This window comes from Sciurus vulgaris (genome assembly GCF_902686455.1).
Source record: "Sciurus vulgaris genome assembly, chromosome: 2".
In the NCBI taxonomy this organism is placed as follows: Eukaryota; Metazoa; Chordata; class Mammalia; order Rodentia; family Sciuridae; genus Sciurus; species Sciurus vulgaris.
The window spans coordinates 124,079,438-124,102,110 of record NC_136462.1 but is presented as its reverse complement, the minus strand read 5'-3'; the positions used below and the strand labels follow the sequence as shown (position 1 = coordinate 124,102,110).

Sequence of the window (22,673 nt, the reverse complement as noted above, 5' to 3'; positions counted from 1 at the left end):
ACCCCAGCCTGGGCAGACCCACGATCAGCTTCAGAGTCTCCGATTCCTGCTAAAGTGATGCAGGGAGCACAAAGAAGGAAGGAGGAAGGACTGTGGAGTCGGGAAACCTGGGTTCCAACCCCTGATTCTGCCATTCCCTGCCAGGACCTGACAAGCCATTCTCCTCTCAGCTGCTCTGTAAGTATGTAAAATCATCTGAGAATGGGAAGGGGTTGGCAGTGAGAAGCTGGAGCCCTCATGCAGTGCCAGAGGAGATGGAAGATATACAGCCATACTGGCAAACAGTCTAGCAGTTTCTCAATGCATTAAATGTAGATTTACCACACCACCCGGCAATTCCATTCCTGATATTTACCCAAGAGAAATAAAAACACATGTCCTGAAAAGACTTATATTCATATATACATATATTCATAGCAGCATTTTCTATAATAGTCAAAAAGTGGAAACAACCCAAATGTCCATAGACTGGTGAATGGAAAACAAATGTGCTTTATCTGTGATAGGATTACACTCTAAAAAGGAACAAAGTTACATTGGCTACTACCCGAATGCAACTCAAAACATTTTCAGTGAAAGAAGCTAGATGCAAAACGGTATGTCGTGTGATTACGTTTATATGAAGCATCCAGAAAAGACAAGCAGATGAGTGGTTGTGGGCGGGGTGGTGGGGTGGTGGGTAAGAGTGGAAAGTGACCCCAACACAAGTGCAAGGGATCTTTTTGGGGTGATGGAAATATTCTAGAGTTGGATTTTGGTGATGGTCATGCAAGTCTATAAATTTGCTAAAAATCTTTGAATTGCACATTAAAATGGGTAAATTTGATGGCATATAAATTACACCTAAAGGTCTGGGGAGATAGCTCAGTTGGTAGAGTGCTTGCAAGGCAAGCACAGGCCCTGGATTCGATCCCCAGCATGGCAAAAAAAAAAAAAAAAAAAAATTACACCTAAATAAAACTGCTTAAAAAAAAAAAAAAAGAAAAAGGACGAATGTTTACCTCCCAAACAGTGCAAGGACCCTTGGGAGACAGCCCGGGTAGCTTGACTGGAGCCTGCCATCTCCTCGTTGCCCCGCTGCCAATTTTCCCCAGCACTAAGTCTTCCTGCTGCCAAGCCTAGAAAAGGTGACTTCCCCCTGAGGCACATCTAGAAGCTCATGCACCACTGCACTCACCTGTTCCCCAAGGTTGCCAAGACAAGCAGAGGTAAGTTCAAGTCTTGTGATCTGTTGCTAAATCCTCCCTCAAGCCAAAAGTTTTAACTCGAACATTCATCATCTTTTTTAAAAGGCAAAAATATGATACTTGTTCTAAGAAATGTGAAACAATTCAGTAGTTTATGATATAAAAAGTGATAGGTCCTTCTTATACAAATATCAAGCTAAGTTTTATTTGGTTGTTGCAGCAGTTATTTTTTTTTATTTATCAGATATATATTGTTGTTGTTTGTTTTCTTTCTTATTATCTTTCTTTTACTTTTTTTGTTTTCGCAGTGCTGAGGATGGGGTAGCTGGGGCCTCATGCAACTGAGTCAAACCCCTAGACCTGCTGTGTGTGTGTTTTAATTAAAAAGGGTGGGGGGAGTCATATATTAACATATTAATCAAAGGTAGCAAACTCAAAATGCCCACGAGATGTTTTGGTATCTAATGTATCAGCACCATAATAAATAATGTATAATAATAAATAATAAATGAATGAAGTGCTCTAGAATTTGCAAGTGAAACCAGAGGCACTGTCTTTATTTTCACAAAGAAACAGGCTCTCTCCCATTTTCCTTGAGATACACGGCCCTCAAGGTCCACCTTTTGTTTTTCTGCCTTTGATAAAGACTCTGAACAGCAAGATATTTCTCTATTATGAGAAAAGCTATAAAGTTTCAGAGATCTATTGTACATGATGACTACAGTTAATAATGTGTTATATTTTTGATAATAGCTAAGAATAGATTGTGTTCTCATTCCAAAAAAATAGTCTGTGAAGTAATGCCTATATTAACTGGCCCAGTTCAGCCATTCCACAATGTATACATATTTCAAAACATATTGTCCATCACAAATACATACAATTTTAATTTGTCAATTAAAAAAGAAATTAAATATTTTAAAAAGGAAAACAAAGCAACAATACAAGAGTGAAGATAGTTGTGTCAACTAGCTTCAGTGTCAGGGAAGCAACAGGGATTGGTGGGGACTGAAGAGGTGGGAGAGTGTGTACCCCATCAAAAAAGGATGTTGCTCTACATATGGAGGATTTGGTGCCCAGTACGAACGGAGACTAAGAGTTACCAGAAATCTGAGTTTTTATATTTTTTAAAAATCATGATTTTTATTTGAATATTTAAAAAATTTTTAAATATTATGTGGTTGGGCGTGATGGCACATGTCTGTAATCCTAGCAGCTTGAGAGGCTGAGGCAGGAGGATTGTGAGTTCAAAGCCAACCTCAGCAAAAGCCAGGTGCTAAGCAATGCAGCGAGACCCTGTCCCTAAATAAAATACAAAATAGGATGGGGATGTGGCTCAGTGGTTGAGTGTCCCTGAGTTCAATCTCCAGTAACAAAAAAAAAACAAAACGAAAATGAAAACAAAAACAAATTATGTGGACTGAATTAAACATGGTCATTAACCAAAGTATATCTCTTTGGCTTTGGTGACATTCATAAGTCTCTCTCTTTGTGTGTATAGGTTCTTGTGGCTGTATCATATGCTATTCTTGAACCTCATCAAGAATATCAAGTGGTTTGCTCAACACTTTCCCCATTGAAGGACTTGGTTGTTTTCCAGTTTTCAGCCCTTGTTCTAGACTTTTCAGAGGCTATATTTTTATAATTATATCACTGGATCATGAAAAAATGCTTAAAAAGTTTGGGGGGATGGTATTGTGGGTCTAATCCAGGGCCTCCTGCATGCTAAGCATGTGCTCTACTTCTGAGCTACATCCCCAGTGTGTTTAAAATTTCTAAGGACGTTTTTGGACAGAGTTCTTCATCTAATCTTTCTTCCTTTATTAACTACATGACTCTGTCTTTTTCTGTTTTTATCCTGGGTTTTTGTGTGAAGACATCGCACATTCATCTTGGAATGGGAAGAGAAGGAAGGTTAGTTGGTCTGCAGTCCAGTCTCATCTTAGCCTAGCTGTTTCATGATGGAGATGAGAGCCTCGAGCCCTGTAAGACCCCACAACAAGGCAACAAGGCTCCCTGGCCAGCAGCTTGGCCCAGCCCTCTCTGTCTACAGGCCCAGCTGAGCCAGTAGGACCTGTCTGAGTCCCTAGACAGCCAGAAGAGGAGAGCCTATGGGAAAGGGCCTGCCCCTACCCTCCCCGAGGCCCTAGTCATTCACTTCCACAAGAGCCTACAACTTCTACCAAGCCCCTGCCATATGCCAGCTGGGCTTTGTGCCATTCTGTTGTGTGCCCACCACCTTCTGTTACTCCTAGCTAAAGCTATGGGTCTCAGAGAGGCTAAGTGTGGGCAGAGCTGGGTAGCAGGACCGGGATCCAAACCTACACAGCCCAATTCCATGTATTCTCGTCAGCCATGCTGCCGCTTGTGGTGGGCTTCACAGCAAACCCCAGCACCCACATCCTCTGGAAAAGGACCCTCATATCTCCTGCCTAAGTCCTGTGCTGGGGTCCAGACAGGGTGACTTTGGGCAGCCATGGTTTCCAGACACTGGCCTTTTCAACATTCCTGAGGCACCTGAGTGACCTTTCTAACTCAGCGCTGAGCAGCTCAAAAGCCTCACTCAGCTCTCCTTGGCCACAGGGTGAGATCCACCATGGCCTCTCAGATAGGCCTTCCCCAGAGGGGTTCGCTTGCCTTTCCCAGCCTCAACATACCCTTACAACCAGCCTTTCCAGTTCCCTTTCACTGCCCGCCTCTGTGCCTTTGCCTGTGCTCTGACTCTGGCTGGAATGCCCCTCCTTGCATCACATGGTCACATTCTACAGTGCTGCGCAGTCCATGTGCCTCCTCACTGCAGACTTGGGTGCCTGAGTCTAACTGGCAGCTGAGTCCTGGTCCAGCTGCCTCTCCTGCCACCCTGTAGCTCTCCAGAGCAGATTGCCTACCTGGGTCCTGATTGCCAGCAGGAGCCTGGCCCACAGCAGAGACCAGAAGGTCTTTAGGGAAGAAGGAGGTAGCCTCTATCCCATCCCAGTCCCAGGAGAGCTGGGTCAAGTGGCTGTATGAGTGGGACTCAGGCCTTCATCTTTCTCCACCTCACCCTTGCCCTTGAGGATGGCCTGACCATGAGGCAGGACATTTTGCTGTACAAATGCAGTGAGAGATGGGCCTGCAGAGCAAGTGCCCATGCCAGCACATGCCAGGTGAATCCCCATCCTGTAGGATCAGGGTGGGGCCCTATTCTGTTCACTGTCCTTCTGGCCTAAGTCCACCACAACTCACTGGCCTCTCAGTTTCTGGTGTCAGCAAGAGAGCCTGCCCCTGGACTTGAGAACTAAAGGAAGGGAGGATAAACGAATCACCCAGCCAGGGGTGCTTCATCCTCCCCGCTTCTCACGTCTGCATTTCCATCTCTGAGCAAGTGCTCACACTGTGCCCACTTTCAACCACCATCTCTGTGGATGAAGGAGAAATCTCTGGACAATGAGTTAGAAGGCCTCTGCTCAGGCTTTAACTAACAGCTAGGTGTGCCAAATGCAAGAAAGAGCAATCTGAAGGGTCCCTTGACCACAGGTGCTGAGCCTTGGACAGTGGCTCTGCTACCCAACCACACGAAGGAATTCAGGGCTTCAAGCCCTGGCCACAGGCGCATGAAGTTGCTGTGCAGGAACCTAGACCAGCAGAAGTGCTGTGTAGGTGGTGACTGACACAATCAGAGCCTCTCTCTTACAGAGTTTGGAAGTGACTTGCAGAGATCAGAATGGACAAGCTGAGATAATGAGTAGAAATCAGAGCATAGTGTGTGGAGTGGAGAGAAGCAGGGGACAACCAGGCAGAGAACTGGGTAGCAACCATGTTGCTCCAGCAGGCAACCATGGCCGTCCACTTCTTTCCATTCCCCACTGGTCTCTGTCTGAGCCTCTTTTCTTTCCTGCCTGTCCTCTGATAACTCCCATCTCCTAGAGCCCTCTGAACCCACTTACCAACCTCCCTACCTCCCAGGGATTGCTTTAGGGAAAGGACCTAAAGCAATGAAAATGTAGTAAGGCGAACAGGCAGTCCCCATACAAGGTGGAACCTAAATTGATACCCCTTTACTGGGGTTGATTGGCAATGCATATCAAAGAACCTGAAAAAGGACTATCCTTGGAAGCAGAGATCACCTTTTTAAAAAGTTATGCAAGGAAAAAAAAAAAAGTTATGCAAGGGAGACAACCAGAGTCAAGTATCCCAAGAAAGTTGAGATGGGCATCTTTACAGCTCTGTTGCAAACAGCCCCAGTGCCCAACAGGGGACTCATGAAATCCATCATGATAGGGCCATATCATGGATTCCCATGTAGTCGTTTAAATAATTTAAAAAATTAATGACATGAGGAAGTGTTCATAGCACATCGAGTGAAAAAAGAAGCAAAGTGCATATAAAATGTGTAGATAAAAGTGAAAATATTAACATCAACACAGTATTGCTAAGCAGCTTAGCTCTCTGTGGGGCACAAGACATGGCTCTCTATCCTTTCTACCTAGACTTAGGTTCTGTTGTAAGCATTGGACTTCCAATAGGTGTTAGCCAAAAATAAAAACAAAATTAAGCATGTGATATCTCTAGCCCCCTCTGGAGTACAGCCGGAAGCCTCAGCTGAAAGTCATCCTTGAGAAGTATATAGTACATCAGAGAGGGTGTCTTCACAGATAAGGAACTGAGTCCTAGGGGAGGCAAAGATGACCAATATCACAGCAAGTTAGGGGCAGTTTTGGGACAAGATTTCAATTGGTCCTGGCAGCTGCCTTGTGTCCAGTGACTTGGGGGGACTGGTCAGTGAATGTGGTATAGCTATGGATTATGGTAGGCTGCTCAAAATCAAGCAGAAGGGAAGCATCATGAGCAGGCCCAGGTCTGCTGTGGGCACCTCTCAGCCTGCCTATCTAGGGGAGATCTGCTAGGGCACGAGAGACTTAAGAAATCAGTTTGGATGTCATGCTTAAAGGACCCCCTATCTTACCTCATCAAAGTTCAATAGGGACACAACCATCATCTTGTCCCATGCCCAAACCAAGATCACTGCAGCAATCGCAGCCAAGAACACCACCAGGACCCAGTCGAGATCTCTAGCACCTAGCAAGGCCCCCACAGTGCAACCAGAGCTGACTTCAAAAAACAACCAAAAACCAGATCTAAAATGCAGCCAGGAACCTAGCTAGCCCACAGCCTGTACCAACCACCACAGCCCCAGCACACAACTCAGACACCCCACCCACCAAGACCAGGTGGTCGAGTGCTTCGGGTGGACTTCCCCCAACCCCGTCTGCATTTTCTGCTACCTCCCTCTTCCTCCTACTCTCTATTGTGTTGACCACTTGACTTGACCTGACCCTGGCCTGTTTTTTTATCAATCTGCCCACTATGCTGGGAATGGTTAGGCAGGCAGGGATCTGTGTTCTCTGAGATTCTGGAAAGAAGGCATCTGCACAGCAGAGGAAATCACTCAATTTTTTGGGAAGAAGAAAAACACCAGCTCAGTGAGAGGGAAGCGTGGGGTGTTTTCTGTAGTCTGTGGGAACAGCTTTAGGAAAGAAGTGTATTTTGCAGATGGAGGGATAGGACAAGGTGGCACTCTGGTCTTGGAATGATCTCTCTCCAAGAATGCTCCCTCAGAGCACCAGACCCTGCATGCCATGACCTCCTCCAGTGGCCAGTCAGGATCCTCTTTCCATACAGGGACCCTGGTACCTGCCCAGTCCCATGCCAGGTACTCTTGGGGTTATAGAAGAGGAAGAAGTCACACTGGCCTTAGGACATGATGAGATAAGGACAAGCAAGGCACAGAACAAACTTTGGCAATGCAGCACAGAATGTACTGGTCAAATGCTGGTGATTTTGTTCCTCTATGCTTGATGGGAGAGGACCCTGCAGCTGTCAGCCACTCCCCCATCTTCTTGCTGAATGGTCAAGAGCTCTGGATTTGAGCCACTATAGCAGAATAGCCCTGAGCAGACAGACCCTTGCCATCCTGAGGCCTGTTTCCTTATCTTTACAAGCCTCTCCAGGTCACTGTTCTAGCTTTTATGACCTGCCCCCAAGGTTCCACATATCCTGGCCTGGGCCACTGAGTTGGGGTGCTGAGATGGGCCGAGATGCCCCTGAGGCAGGAAGGCTCAGGAGGTGCACAGGAGATTCTCCACCTGCTGGAGGGGAGTTAGGTCTGGGAGATGAGTCCAGACCTGTCCTGCCCAGTCAGGGTCACAGAAGGGGACAGTGAGTGGGGGACACCAAGCAGAATCTGAAGAATATCCAGGCAGGGGTAGTGAGTTCCTTGACCCCTTTGGAAGGGTCTCTCCAAGGATCCTAGAGGCTGGCAGGACATGGGTCACCACCCATTCCCATTTCACAGAATAGGAATCACCTACTCTCATTTCCTCCCACCTCTGAGAAGCCCTTTCTACATTCCTCCAGCCCCACCTCCTCCAGAGGCTGAAGCAACAGCTGGTCCTTTGCCTCCTCTGTCCCTTAGGCCTCTTCTTGGTCCCCAGCCTCAGACTGTGATCTCTCTGAGGACAAGGTAGTATCCTACTCCTTCCTGGCTCCCCAGCTCGTAGCTCCAGCCTGAAACACCACTTATACCCTTACAACATTGGGGAGGATGAGAGTAAGGGACAGTGGGAGGCACAGCAAGTCCTCTGGGCTTTCAAGTACCTTCCTCGGCTGCAGACTAGGTGGGGCTGAGCATCCAGCCTCCCACTTTTTAGCTTGGTGCTCTCCAGTGGGTGCAAGAGTTTCCTAGGGATAATGGGGGTGGAGAACCAGCCCTGGCCAGTACCTCTGCCAGCTCTGGCCCACACGCTGCTCTCCCTGGAGCCCCTCCCCTTCTTCAACTTGGGTTCATGCTCAGTCTAGAAAGGGCTAGAAAGAAATGTGTCTCAGGACCTGGCACAAGGCTGCCTTTGTGTGGAGGTCAGATTCCAGCAGCTTTGTGGCTTGACTCAGTGGGGCTGCTCCCTGGGAGTTCAGCTGTTTGGGCAGCTTGAAGCCCAGTCTGGGGACCAGTGCAGGGAGCCTCAAGCTTCTTGGGAATTCAGGGAATCCAGGGAGCCTCCAAGGACTCCAGAACCCTGATTCCTGTAGGCAAGACACTAGGAGCTCCTCCAAGGGGCTGCCAGCTCAGCAGTTAGGTGGAGTGGAAGCAGGGGCTGGCCAGACCTGGAGGGGGCCATACTCTGCATAATGCAGTCTAGGTCCCAAAGAGTCAGGATGGCCAGTTAAGAGCTCCATCTTTAGTAAACTGTGTGACTCAAAGAAAACCAGTAAGTCTCTCTGAGCTGTTCCCTCTCTCAAATGAATGACAAATGTACCTTTCCCACTGCTGCGATAAAAAGATAAATGAGACTGCAAGAAAGTCCCTTAGCACAAGGCCCAGCTTATAGTAAATGTTCAATAAACGTTCGCTCTTCTTATTAAGGGGCAGTTTGTGGGAGAGAACATTCAGCCCTATCCCGATCCTACAGATCTTTGAATTGGAAAGTCACATTTTCTTTTTCTTTTTTCTTGCTTTTTTTTTTTTAGAAGTCAATAATTGTGGGTTTTTTTTAACCTTTATTTTATTTATTTTTATATGGTGCTGAGGATGGAACTCATTGCCTCATATGTGCTAGGCAAGCGCTCTACCACTGAGCCACAAACCTAGCCTGAAGTTGCCTTTTCTTAATCTTATGAAAAGTGCTTTGAGAAAGAGCAGCTTCAAGACCCCTCTCAACCTGTGACTGCTCCCTTCACTTCCTCCAGCAGCATTTAGAGCCCAGGGCCTTGGAACTTCTGGGCAGATGATGAGGTAAAGGATTTCCCAACCCCACTTGAGCCCTGGCACACAGTAGGCATTCAGTCTATGCAGCCCCATCCCAGAGTCTCCCTCTGGCCCATGGCATCTGGGCTGCATGAAAGAGGACTAGGTAAATTGTGGCCAGATACCAGGCCTGTGGGAGCCCAGGAGGCTGCTCAGCACTGTCAGGGGCATTACCTAGGGTCCCTTGGGACCCTCTGCTCCCAGTGTCTGCTGATGGCCATGATGCCCAAAGTCCCTTTAGCTCCTCCCAGCATCTGTCCCTTCCACCAGCCCCAGATGTGAACCCCAAGGGCAGAACATGCAGTCCAGACCCAGGCCCAGAGGGACAAAAGGTTCCAAGGACAGCTTGAGGTCCTTTTCATTCAGGGAGTCCCCGGTTCCCAGAACATAGGCCTGCCTTCCTTCGCCTATCCCTGCCTGAGACCCAGGGCTTGTCCACCCTCACTGGCAGTTCTTCTGGGGTGGAAATGAGTTTGTTTAGCCCAGTAGTCCCCAAAGCCCAGCACACAGGAGGAGGTCCTGGTGCATATCTTGCCAGGCCATCCCTGACGGCTTCCTAAAATCCCAATAAACTAGACTGTGGTGGCCTTGCCACTGCTCTGCAGTTGCCTACCCAGTCCCACTTCCCACCCCGACCTGTCCCAGCTACTCAGATGGCCCTACTCCAATCCCTCTGCTTAAAACCTGCCCACTCCTGTGCCACTGCTGCAGATCTGTCATGTGATAGTAATTCAAATTGAACAACTGAGGCACACAGACCTGCTCTAGGTACTTTTCAGGGGCTCCAGGGGACACCAAATTTGCCACATTGATTCCCTCCCTGCACTTGAATTGCAAGAATACCAGTGCTACAATTCACACCCAGTACTTCTGGAGCTCCTGGGTTTCACTGAGCCCAAGTCCTCTGACACTGACACCTGCCCCTTGAGTGCCCCAGAGGAGCCATTAGGGAGTCTCTGGGCATCTGAAGGACAGCCAGCAGAGGGGCTGTCTGAAGAGGCCCAGCAAGTCAGTGGTGTCCTAGGTCCTGGAAGATGGACACAGCCTGGGCCCTGCCAGCCCTACTCCTGGCCTCCTCCAATGCCTTTCAGACCACTCTCTGAAACCAGGGGGTCCTCTCCTAGGCCCACTTCCTTCTTCACCTCTGAGGAGGGGCATGAGAGGCAATGTCCACCCCTGGAAGGTGCCCTCACCTCTCAGCCAGACGCAGCCGAGCCCATCCCAAGACACTCAGCCTGGGGGAAGGCCTTCTTGCCTCATGGCAGGAACAAGCCCAGCTGCAGCAAGGGGACTGGCATTTGGCCTCCAAGGAGCCGAGAGGCCAAAAGCCCTGACCCAGGCTCTCCCTCATTATACTTCTGTATACCTTAGTGTCTTCACTGAGAATGGGCATGGTGACCTGTGCCCTTTAACTCAGGACAATGCTTGTGACAGAGGAGAGGAGGCCTGGCCCTGGCCTTGTCCTCTGCCCCACTTCCAGGTTCCAGGAAAGCCTAGTTAGAAGAAACCCCAAGGACAGAGGGCTCAGAACAAAGGCCTAATGCCTCCCTGCTTCCCTCGCCCTCTGGTTCTGGCCTCATCTCTCTGCTGATTCAGAGGCCCTTGGAACTGGCCTTTCTCCAGCTGGTCTCACTTCAAACACTACTGCTCACTCCCCTGACCCATAAGCCCTCTAACTGTGAGGAAAACAGTCACACTGAGTGCAAGGTCATTCTACAAGACCCACCAGTCCAAACGTAGCATCCAACAGGAAACCTGTCTTCTCCTCAGCCAGTTCCCATCCAAGGGCCCCAGGACAGGGCAGCCTGGGGTGGGGGTGTCAGCCTTCCTGCTCTAAGGAGAGGCCTGCAGCTTGGAAATCCCCAGCCAGGAAGCCCAGCAACATGGGGACACTTTTCCCCTGAGAAGTGACCCAGGCCAGGGGCAAGTGTTAGGTTCCAAGGGAGCACAGATGGCAGGAGGAGGGACCTTCTGTGTCAGGCACCTACTGTTTCTGTTTTTTTCTTTAAAAAAAAAAAAAAAATGCTATTGTTGTTACAATATTGTTGCGCAGGCAATAAAATGAACAAAAGCTGTATTATTGCTGTTATCGTTCAAATAACATTTCAGGGTAAATAATAACTCTCTATTCTTTAAGATGCACTTATCTGAGGGGAAGGTCACTAAAAGAACACATGACTTTCCATCCTCCAAGACAAACCCTGCGAGCCTCCACCCATCTACCTGCCCCATGCCCCAGAAATCCAGGCCAAAAACCCCAAGGTGCTGCTTATATGGGCTTCCAAAGTCCCTTAGCAACTGAAGCAGCTGCGGCTTGACCCAGAGGAGGCCCTGGCTGTGCCCATCCTCTGGCCTCTCTCCTTCCCAACCTTCCTGAAGAATTCTTCCCCCATTCTCTTCTGCCGTGTCTGGCCCTGATGGTGGTAATAGTGGCCATGATGGAAGAACTTGGTGGGGTCCTGGGAGTGTGGCGACCAGCAGGATATGCACCTGCTCCTCCCACGGTTTTATACTCTGCTCTCCAGAGCCCCCACCCCCCCAAGCATCCCCAGCACAGCTCCAGCCTCCCTCCAGCTGCCCTGCCCCACCTAGCTCACCTGGACAGTCCAGCTGGGCATGCTTGTTCTTCTCAGGGGTGGAGAACTCAAGACCATGGCTTAGGGACTCTTTGGAGAGCATCTGCCTGTCTGTCTGGGAGCTGGCAGGGGTTGGGGAAACAGTCATTAGAACATGGTTCATGGCCTGGGCTCCAGACTCTGACCCAGCACGTACCTCAGCACCCACAGGGGCCATCCACAGAGAAGGTCCCAATGGGGGCCAAGGGAGGTGACCTCAATGTTTGCTGGTTTGACAAATCTACCCCGATAGGCTCTAAGGGCTCCATAGAAAAAGAAATCAAGTCCCATTATGCTCTAACTTGCTGTGTGTCTCTGAGCAAGATCATGCATCTCTCTGAGTCTCAGTGTCCCCATCTGGACAAGGGAAGCATTGGAGTCTGGCACTCTCCCCCACCCCTCACACCCACTGGTCCTCAGCCCTGTGTAAAAACTGAGTGGAGCTGAGGACATTCCTGAGATTCTCAGGGGTCCTAAGCAGGTCCCTAAATGAAGGCCTCACCTTCTCAATGGTGCTTGTGAGTGAGCGTACCCTGTGTCTGTTCACCCCATGGAGAGAACAGGCATAGACCAGGGAGGCCTGGGGCTCAGTACCATTCACCTTCACCCCTGACTCACATCCCTCTTGCCTCCCAGCCTTGGTGGCCCTGGATAAAAGGTCTCCTTTCTCAACCAGCACAGCTCAGGACTAATGGACTTCCATTATCTCCTCAGCCTCGCTGTCCCTTAGTGTTTACCTGGCTCCACTTCCACCTCCTGGGTGGACGAGCAGACACATTTCAACACACACCTCAGGACTGTACAGGACTGCAAGATTGCACGACTCCAGGGCAACATGACAAAGCCATCAACTTCGTAAACAGAGCCCCCCTGGAATTGTGTAGTGGGCAATCTGTGCAACTGATCACAGCAACTCTGAGAATATGTCTCTGACTCCAGGGAGTCCCATCTATCTGTCAGGGTGGGGTTAATCCCATCCCCGACTAGTCCCTGGGAAGCTGGGCCAATTACCTGCTCTGCACATTCGGCCTTACTCCTTGCTGGTACTGCAGGTGCAAACTAAGTTTCCGAACACACCCAGGCCCAACTGGCAGCAGTCTGCTTAAGAACCTGAGATAGGTTTTAAAGCAAAAGAGATCAGGAGGTTATACAGGGAGTGAGACCAGGAGAAACAGGAGCAGTGGGGGCTGAGCAGGCCCTCTTCTTGGGAAGTTTGTTAGCCAGGCCTGGGCCACAGGACTGGAGCAGTCCTTCTGTTGTTATGGCAACCTGCTCCAGAGAAGACAGACAGGATGTTTCTGGGTGAGGTCACTGTGTTGGGCGGCGGAGTTCTCTGAGTGCTGTGGGACTGGACCATCGGGTACCTCCTCTACTCTCCAGGGTTATCAGGTAGAAGCTATCCCCACTCAGGGACAAAGAACCCTGTCCTGTTAACAAACAGCCATGGAACTCTGGGCAGTAGCTGGGTGAATGTAGGTACAGTACACTAGGAGGCTCAGGTCCCCCCATGAGCATCCAGGGAAGGGACTGTGAACTTGGTTAATGTCCTTGCTCTGCCTCAGCCTGTGTCTTCAAAAGATGGGACCCAACAGCAGGACAAACCCTGTTCTTGGAGCCCATCGGCCTTTGAAATCACCAGCTGGTGAGCCACTCCCAAATTAGCAGAGGCTATAATCTCCCACCACCTTAACTGCCTGCTCACAAACAAGTCTGTTTTTAAATCCTCACCATTAAAGGTACAGGCAGCATTTCCCCCACCTAATTAAATCTGTGTGAACTGATTCTGGTTTTAAAATAACTAAAGAAAGAGTCAATAAAGAGACAGCCACCTACGGAAGCCAAGGGTCAAGCATGCTCGTGATAATCAAGAGTCTTCAGTCCACAGGGGTTGAGGCTGTCTGAAGTGCCCCTGTTCCTGGGGACCTCTTCCCTGGTGCCTGGCACCCTCTTGCTCAAGCATGGTTGTTGTCCAGTCCTTGGTGTGATAGGGACTGCTCCCTTACCCTCATAGCTGCCCAGGGAGGCGCTTATTCAACGGTCTATGCTTACAGAATTTGGGGTGCCCAATGAAGAGAAAGTTGAGACCTCATTTTTCAAAAGAATTAAGCTTACTCTCCCTGCTAGGGGCTCTGAGATGGAGTCCCCTTGAGGGAAAGTCATCTGAATTAGCATGTGCTGGCCCTCCCTGCAACTCTTCTGCTTTACTCAGGATTCTAGCTAGGGCCTGATTTCCTGACTCCACAGAAGTGGGTCAAACTGCATCACGCCTGGAACCGGCCCCTTTCCGGCACAGTTGCTGCCTGCGCTTCCTTTGTTGTTGTTGGCAGAGGCTAGTTTTGTTTTGTTTCTTTTCATTTTCAATCTTTTCTGACTTTTCTAGCAGTCACTTCTTGCCCCTGTCCCCAGGCTGGCTTCTAGCACCTTGTCTCCCGCCCATTCTTGCAGAACAGGAAACAAAGAGTTACATCAGAGGATAGGGTCTGCAGTGGAACCTGTCATGTTTTGCTCAAAACCCTGTTCTCTTTTGGCTCCTTAAAAGCACTTGGGGCCCTTCTGATTCTTGCTGCTATTCTGGGGAGGACAGGTGGCTATTAATGGCCCCAGCAGGTGAGACGACACTGCTGTCTTCATGATCATAATGAGCCTGTTGAAGGAAGGTGATTAACATTTTATTCCTGTCATTCTGGAAAATCATACCCTCCTGGAATGCAGTGCTTCAGAAGTTGGCAGGTATCCCAGAGGAGGAAGCCACCTAAAGTAATAAAGTGACAATAATGGCGGGAGAAGGGCCCAAGGAGGCTGACTTGCTTCTGTTTGGGTTTTGAAATCCCAGGAGGGAGAAGACCTCAAAAGGGTGGGAGAAGGCTCCCCTTCACTTGTTGAGGATTTGGATCCATGCTCCTTCCTGACACAGGTGCGCACTGTGAGCACCTCAGCTCACCCTCACACAAACAAATAAACAAAACCCAGCTTCCTCAGCACCTCCCCCGAGGACACTGCAGCAAAACACAAAGGCAAGCTTGAGCAAATGCACGTGGAGTGCATGGGACAGTGCTGCAGCCGGCATACCATGGTTCTCTCTCCCATCTCTTCGTCCTGTCTTTCCAGGACACACAGCCTCTCTTTCAACGCCTCCTTCAGGAAGCCCTCCCAGATTTCCCCAATGCCCTCTCACCCCCATGGCCCTTGGACACTCAGGTTTGGGCTTTGAAGATCCTGGAAGCAGGGGTCACTCTTAACTCTGCTCTATTCTCTGGCTATGAGTACTTGCTGTGGGAATTCAAAAAATATTATTTGGATCTACCCCTTCTCAAGTTGTCACTCTGTGTGTGACATATAAATCAAGGAGAACCCCTCATATTCCATGTGAACTCTTTATGGATGAGGGCCTATTTCTTGTTATTTTTTCTTCCCATTCAGTCCTCAGCAGCCATGCCCATGGCTCTAAATGCAGTAGGTGCTCAATAAGTTTTTTCTTGAAACAACCTAGGATTGCAGTTCACCACACAGTCTGTCTGTCTGCGTGGGTTCAACTCACTTCATTAGCTGTGTGACTGTGGCCAAGTCACTTCACCTCTCTGAGCCTTGGTTTTCTAACTATCCCATGCCACTCTGAGAAGAGGTGATACATGAAAAGTAAAAGTGTTTAGTGCATGGTCTGCTCTCATTACCACTGGTGGGTGCTCATGGATCTTTTTGAGGAATGAGAAGAAAATTCTCAGTGAAATTGGGAGGGGACTGAATGGGGTCGAAAACTCCAAACCCCAGTCTAGAGGGCCAGCTGCTTTGCCAAATCCTCCTCCTGGGAGACAGGGTGGGTGCTAGGAGGCAGGAGGGAGGAGGGATCCTTGTTCCTTACACAGTCCTCAGGATGAAGCTGGCAGACCTGAGCAGAAGCACCTCTGGCATGGTTCCTGTGGGGCAGCCGCACCCCTCGAGCTCACCCGGGAAAGAACAAGAACCTCAGAGAGCGTGTCCTGGCGTCCCCCCGGGAGAGCTGCCGGAGCCCCACAGAGGCCCAGCTCCACCAAACCGCCCTGCAATAGAGACACAGCATGAGTCACGGCCCGAGGCCTGGCTGGGAGAGGGGCAGGTGCCCTCGTTTCAGGGCATGACTCACTGCTCCTGGGGCTGGTACCTGACTGTAATTTACTGCCTCATAAGCCCACAGATTTGTAGAATGAGATCGAGAGCAACGCACGCCTCACAGGAGGTAGCTGCCTTGGGGCTCTGGTCTCCCGGTTCTCTAGGGCCAGTCACTCACCAATAAATCAATTTTCCAGGACTCCTACTTTGCAAAGACTTCTGACCACCATTCACTACCTTCCCTGTTACTCTTACCTCTCTGCACAAGGTGTAAAGAGAGGACCCATGTCCCAGAAGGCCGAAGAAGTTCTCAATGGATGGGGTGCCTAAGTACCTCCCCTTATCACCTCCCCCTATTCTAAAAGCCCCAAAGAGAAGAGGGGTGTCTCCTTCAGATTCTATGGCCCTGGCACAAGCTGGCATTCCAATAGCCACAGCCTAGTCTGCAAACTTGATTCCACCCTGGCCTCCTGTCACCTCGCATGGCAGGCCCCATGTCCCCCCCACCACCTGCCGCTTCCTTTTGGTCTGGATGAACTACCTCAAAATCAGGCTTCTGGCAACTCTCTTGATTTCAGCTTGCAGACCCCACAGAAGACTCAGGGCAGAAGCAGAACCAGGAGGGTCTGGCTGCCCCAGGGCGCTCACCTTCCTCCTCCTTGAGGCTGGCAGGCACCGGGCTCATCATCCCTTTGCTCCTATGGCTAAGCCATGGTGAGTCTGGGAGCCGGTCCCTGCGGTGACCCAGGTTCCTGGTGATGAGGCAGTGGGGCTGGGCATGAGTGGGGACCCGCCCCAGACCGCCCTGGGGTGGATGTCAAGGTGTGGCCCCAGATACCTCTGACCCACATGGCACAGGCCCCAGCTGCCCACCTGTGTGACTCTTACATAAGAGGGATGGGAAGCAGGACAGGGACCTGCCAGTGCGGGTAGAGGCGGTTTTTTGGCTGCCATCCTTGGCAGAGTCTTGGGAGAAATTGCTACTGCTACTGGGCCATTGACCTGGGAGTCAGCCCCAGGCCTCTGGGGCTGGGCGGGAAGCTGGATGTTTTGTACACATGCCATTTTTACTTCTCTATCAAGCGCGCACACACCACGTCACATGCGTTGGCACCTTGCATCCTCTGCAGGCTCTGCATCGTAGGTTTTATCAGTAGTCTCATTTTCCATATGAAGCAATGGAGGCCCAGAGAGCTCTGGATTTGCTCAGTTTTACATAGTCAGCAAGAGGCAGAGCCGGCATTTTAAACTCAGGCCTCCACCGCTGGCTCTGAAGCAAGAAGACATACACTAGCTTTACCTGTGTTTATTATTTGTGTTGTAAAACTCAGCCAAGCACTCCATCTTGCCCCACCCATGTAACAAATGTCCCCACACCTTGTCCTGGGTCTGCTAATGCCCCCTGCGTCTCCTCCTCCACTCCAGGGTCTAGGACATTTGTGACAGCAGCCGGCCCTTTTCAGCACTTTCTAAAAACAGGGCCCCTGTTCCCTGGAGAGCCCCTTCCCATTCACCTTGCAGCCTTGCCTTCCCCTCCCCACCCGATTTCCCTAGGGGTGCCTTATGCTTGGCCCCTGTCTCCCTTGAAGGGGCTCATCTACTTTTGTTTTTAATTATCACCTGGGAGCTATAACTCCAAATCCCAAACTGGCTCCAAGGTAAGTGAGGGTTGGATGAGGTGAGAATGGCATTAGCGTGAAATTTCAAGCCCTAATTTTAAGGCCAAGGGTCAGAGCATAGAGGCAGCAATGGGGACAGGGAATTGTTCAATGGTCCTGGTGGATGACCCCCAGATTGCTACATGAAGCTGGTAGGTCAATGCCAGCACCCCACTTCAAAGGAAATTCCAATCCCATGGAGGTCTCTTTCTTCAGTGATCCTTGTCTGCTGCCACCTCAGGACACCCTGACTATTCTACTCTGAGTGCTGATGGGTTAGAAGCTCCTTTGAGAGCCTGCTGAAAGCTCACTCCTGGCCCCCAGAGGCTCTCTTCCTGCCTCAGGGTTCTGTGGGGCTTTAGAAGCCCAAGCTATATTAACAACACCCACCCTATTGGGGTCCCCAAAAGGAATTCAGACCTCTTCCCTGTGCCAGGCTGTTCAAGCTGGAATTGTCCCTCCTCCTTGGAGGAGCTCTCTTGGGGAAGGCTGAGCAGTGGTGTTCATGATTGGCTTGTCATGGGTAAAGATTGGCAGTAGGAATGTCTCTAAAGTTGGCAGAAATTCCGTACCCAGATTCTCAGCCCCTGGATGGCTTAATGGTCACTGTGGATGTCATTTCCAAATTGATGAGGAAATCTCAATAGTTGGAAAGCCAGCACAAGGCTCCTTCTGAGGTGAGGAAGTCTGGGAAATATGTTACTCTGCTTCTATCCCCTTCCAAACCCCCCGGTTGGCCTGCCCTTCAGTCCCCTCCTCCTCTGGGAAGCCCTCTGGGAGGGACCCCAGCTCTCATGCTTCTTCCTGGAGCTGCCCTGACTGATTGCCTCCCAGGACACTTCTAGTATTTAGAGACTGGGTATTGCTTTTTAAAACATAATTATCTGCTATGAAGTAAAAATATTAATTAAGTACTTGTTCCCAGAGTTGGAAATTATCTCTCCTTGCCCCAGTGACTGGTAGGTCCCTAAGGATCTTCTTTTCCTACAATGAATATTGACTTAGTGCTTCCTGTATGAGGGCCAGAGGTAAGCAAACTGGCTGTGCTGTACAGAGGATGGAATGGAAGGTCAAGTAACAAGGATGCACTCAAGGTCACTGAAGGATCACCAGTCCCAGGCTTGGGGGTAAGGCACAATGGAAGTAAAGGGAGACAGTTGACGATAGGTGAATTTTGATTATTCCATGTAAGGCTGTGGGGCAGTATGGGAAGCTGGCACAGAAAGGCCAGAAGCCGAGGTTCACAGGGGTGGAGCCGTGGGTTGAAGCGGAAATCTTCTGGGATACATGGTCTCTCAGAAAGAGTCAGGGTAGGGCAGGGCAGCGGTGGTCCAAGACATGTCCCCCAGGTCCACCAGAAGCAACACATTGAGGGAGGGTACCCTGGAGCCGTTGGCTGATTGAAGTACTAACAAGAGTGTTTGTTGAGGAGCCTTCCCCTCCAAGGCTCATCCAGCTTCTCCTGAGCGCCTGCCTGGGTGGGTGGGGCGTCCAATTAGCTCACTTTTAACCCACTTGGCAGTGCTGGCGGGTCCAGCCCCATCAAGCCAGATCTCACTGACTGCTTTAAGGAAATAAATGTGTGCTTTTAGGAAATCAAGTGCTACTACAAAGCCCCCAAACAGTCAGCAAGCCGTGTAATCAGACCCAAGACAAAGTTCTCTGAGCACCTGGAGCTCTGGATTCTAGCTCAGACTCTGACTCAGTCATGTGACCTTGGGCAAATCCCTGCTCCTCTCTGGAACTCCGTTTCTTCAGACTTCAGAGACAAAGGACCTTACAATTTTTTGTCTGTAATTGATGACTTGGGGGTGATACTCTGTTGGACCAGATGTGAACAAAGCTGGAAAGTTAGATGTTACTGGAATCTCAGACTTAAGAGGGCTGGAGAAATCAGGCAGGAATAGTAATAGTGCTAGTTGGTTGCTAACATGTACCCCACATTTACTGGGTGCTGGGTGATGTTCTATGCACCTCGCATGTATATTGATACCTCTGACTCTCACAATAGCCCAGTGAAGAGCTACCACTCTCTCCACTTTATAGATGGGGAAGCAGGTACAGATGATGGAAATGGCCCATGGATTTTTGCTTAGCAGAATCAGGATGCAAATTCAGGCAGGTGAGCTTCAGAGCTTATGCCCTTTTCTAACCATCTAGACCCAAGAGCCTCAGGCCTATTGGGTGAGTGGTATGAAGCAGGGCAGGAAAAAGAAGTGGGGAGGTGTAGAGAAGGAGGCATCTCAAGGTTCTCTAAAGCCCTGCTTCCAACCACTTACCATCAGACCCTTTTATCCACCCTCCCCCATTGAACGTTTTGAAAAATGTTGTGTAAAGGCAAAATGCATGCATTTAATCATAACCAAGCTATTAAGTTGTATTGATGACAGATACAGACTATTGCCAGCTGATGGATTTGATCAGCAGAGGGAAAGCAGAGTGAAGCTGGAAGTTGTCATAATTCCAACCCAAAGCAAAGGTGACTGGAAGCTCTCCATGTCCCCATTGCTTGGCATGTTTATTTGAAGCAACACAAGTGTGGCTTTGGGCATGTTCCTCTTCCTGTTAGGGCCTCCAGTTACTCCATCTATGAAGTGAGGGGTGGATGGGGAACAGCCTCTAAATCCCAGCTCTGATGATAGGTGATTCTCCACTTTTCTTCCAGGGAGATGAGAGGAAGGAGGAGCACTGCCTATTCCTCAGGCTCCAGAGGAACCTCTTGGTGCAGGGTGGAGTGAGGCTTCTGCCATTGTGCCCCTGCAGTGTGTGCACGCTGCACTGGAGGAGCCGGTGGTCTAAAGAGGAGGGTGAAGAAGAAAGACACATACCTGGTCTACACACGTGAGAGGCATTTCTGAACAGGGCGGGTGAGGAGGGCATACAATGGGGCCACAGGGCAGCAGGAAAGGGGTCTGTTAGAGGACTGGTAATTTTGCTTTTTAGAAAAACTGAGAACTCAAATTTACTGAGCACTGCCACTATCTCAATGGCATTACATAAAGTGAATAAATGTACTTACTCATTTAGTCATCTCAATCCTATCAGGGAGGTAGTGAATTATGATCCCCATTGCACAAGGGAATTGAAGTGTAGGGAGGGATGAACGTAAAGGGCTAAAGGTTGCTGGACACGGTGGCACACACCTGTAACCCTGAGGGCTCAGGAGGCCGAGGCAGAAGGATCACAAGTTCAAAGCCAGCCTGAGCAGTTTAGTGAGGCCCTAACGCAACTTAGTGAGACCCCATCTCTAAATACAATATAAAAAAGGGCTGGGGATGTAACTCAGTGGTTAAGTGCCCCTAAGTTCAATTCCTGGTACTAAAACAAAAACAAAAACAAAAACAAAAACAAAAAACTAAAGTTTATGCACCTAGTAATGGGGATGGCTGGGATTCAGATCCAGGGAATCTGACTTCAGATTTCATGTTCTTAACCACAATCTGCACTGCCTAGTTTGACTGAGGCTCTGTGGGTCCTCATGTAGCATCATGTAGCATCATGACTTGAAATGTACAAGTATTTTAAAATTCTTCAAATCAATGTAGTCCTGATATCATTTATGATATTAGTATACATTAAAAAATGACTAGACATCAGAAAAAAATGGGAGACTGTGAACCAAAACTAAGGAAAAAAATCAGTCAACAGAAAGAAACAAATTTTGCTATGACACAGATGTTGGAATAAGCATAAGGACTCTGAAGCCGTTATTAACCTAGGTCTGAAAATTAAAGGAAAAAACAGACATAGATGAATAGATGGAGAATTCCATTATAAAAATGAAAGTATAAGAAAAGTAAAATCTGACTTTATATTAAATGCTGAAAAAAGAAAGTGTTAGTGAGATTGAAGGCAAAATAATAGGAAGTATTCAATCTAAAGATTAGAAAGAAATTATTTTTAAATTGAGCAGAACAAAACATTGCTGAATGAAATTAAAGATTTTATGTACTTGTACTTTTTATGGTGAGGGGATTGGATTCAGTTATTTATTTATTTTTTTCTTTTGTGGTACTGGGGTTTGAACCCAGGGCTTCATGCATGCTAGGCAAGTTCTCTACTACTAAGCTACATCTCCAGTCTTAAATCCAGTTATTTTGAGATAAGGTCCCACTGAATTGCCTAGGTTAGTCTCAAAATTGCCATCCTCCTACCTTGGCCTTCCAATTAGCTGGATTTTAAGTATACACCACTGCACCCAGCCTGAAGTTTTAAAAATTAAATGAATGGAAAGATAGCTCAGGATCAAGAAAATTAAAATTGTTAAGATGGTAACATCCTGCTTTTCCTTTCAGGGTGTGTGACAGCAAGATGGTGATGAAAATTTCCAAGAAGAGGAAGTTTGTCACTGATGGCATTTTCAAAGCTGAATTAAATGGGTTTCTCACTCGGTAGCTGGCCAAAGATAGCTACTCTGGAGTTGAGGTCCGTGTTACCCCAACCAGGACCGAAATCACTATCTTAGCCACCAGGACACAGAATGTTCTTGGTGAGAAGGGGCAGGGGATCTTGGAATTGACTGTGGTAGTTCAGAAGAGATTTGGCTTCCTTGAGGGCAGTGCAGAGCTTTATGCTGAAAAGGTGACCACAAGAGGTCTGTGTGCCATTGCCCAGGCAGAGTTGCTGTGATCCAAAGTCCTTGGAGGACTTACAGGATGGAGGGCCTTCTATGGTGTGCTGCAGTTCATCATGGAAAATGGAGCCAAGGACAGTGAGGTTGTGATGTCTGGGAAACCCCCAGGACAGAGAGCTAAATCCATGAAGTTCGCCAATGGCCTGATGATTCACAGTGGGGACGCTGTTAACTACTGTGTCGACGCTGCTGTGCACCAAGGGCTACTGACAGGGTGTGCTGAGTCTCAAAGTGAAGATCATGCTGCCCTGGGTCCCAAGTGGTAAGACGGATCCTAAGAAACCTCTGCCAGACCATGTGAGCATTGTGGAACCCAAAGATGAGATCCCACTTACCACCCCCATTTCAGAACAGAAGAGTGGGAAGCCAGAGCCATCTGCCATGCCCCAGCCATCCCCTACAGCATAACAGGGTCTCCTTGGCAGCTGTATGTGGAGTCTGGATATTGCTCTTTAAAGACATTAAAAAAATCTTGTACAAAGACATAAGGCCTGACTAGGTTTTTCTGTCCAGTGCTCAAGCTGAACTATGTTGGCCTGAAACATCACTTATCCTTTTGTTTTAAGTCATATTTGCAATATTTGCAAGGGCCAGTACTGGAGAAACCAAGTAGAGCTAATCAGAGAAATATCCTGTGGGACTGTGAAGACTGGCAGCTGGCAGGGCAGCACCTTGATTAATTATCCTATAGTTCAGGATTATAGGTTTGGAAGA

The 22,673-nt window shown here is 49.0% G+C and overlaps 1 protein-coding gene and 1 pseudogene across 9 annotated transcripts in view; one reads left to right on the top strand and one right to left on the bottom strand.

Moving 5' to 3' along the window:
• Positions 1-22,673, bottom strand: part of ACSBG1 (acyl-CoA synthetase bubblegum family member 1) — a 57,184-nt gene that overhangs the window by 20,147 nt on the left and 14,364 nt on the right. For 2 of the 8 annotated variants that reach the window (XM_079129375.1, XM_079129377.1), the window contains exons 1-4: positions 16,317-16,452; positions 15,442-15,619; positions 12,594-12,692; positions 11,565-11,665 (exon numbers count right to left, since the gene is read on the bottom strand). In XM_079129375.1, the coding sequence (XP_078985501.1) occupies positions 11,565-11,665; positions 12,594-12,692; positions 15,442-15,491 (250 nt within the window). In that variant the 5' untranslated portion in view covers positions 15,492-15,619; positions 16,317-16,452. Of the gene's footprint in view, positions 1-11,564; positions 11,666-12,593; positions 12,693-15,441; positions 15,620-16,209; positions 16,453-22,673 lie in introns of those variants that run through there. The other 6 variants (XM_079129373.1, XM_079129374.1, XM_079129378.1 and 3 more) reach the window with 4 other exon arrangements.
• Positions 18,020-22,423, top strand: LOC306655114 (small ribosomal subunit protein uS3-like; annotated as a pseudogene). The gene is made up of 3 exons (XR_013766991.1): positions 18,020-19,838; positions 19,992-20,167; positions 21,622-22,423. The product of XR_013766991.1 is annotated as a small ribosomal subunit protein uS3-like (transcript).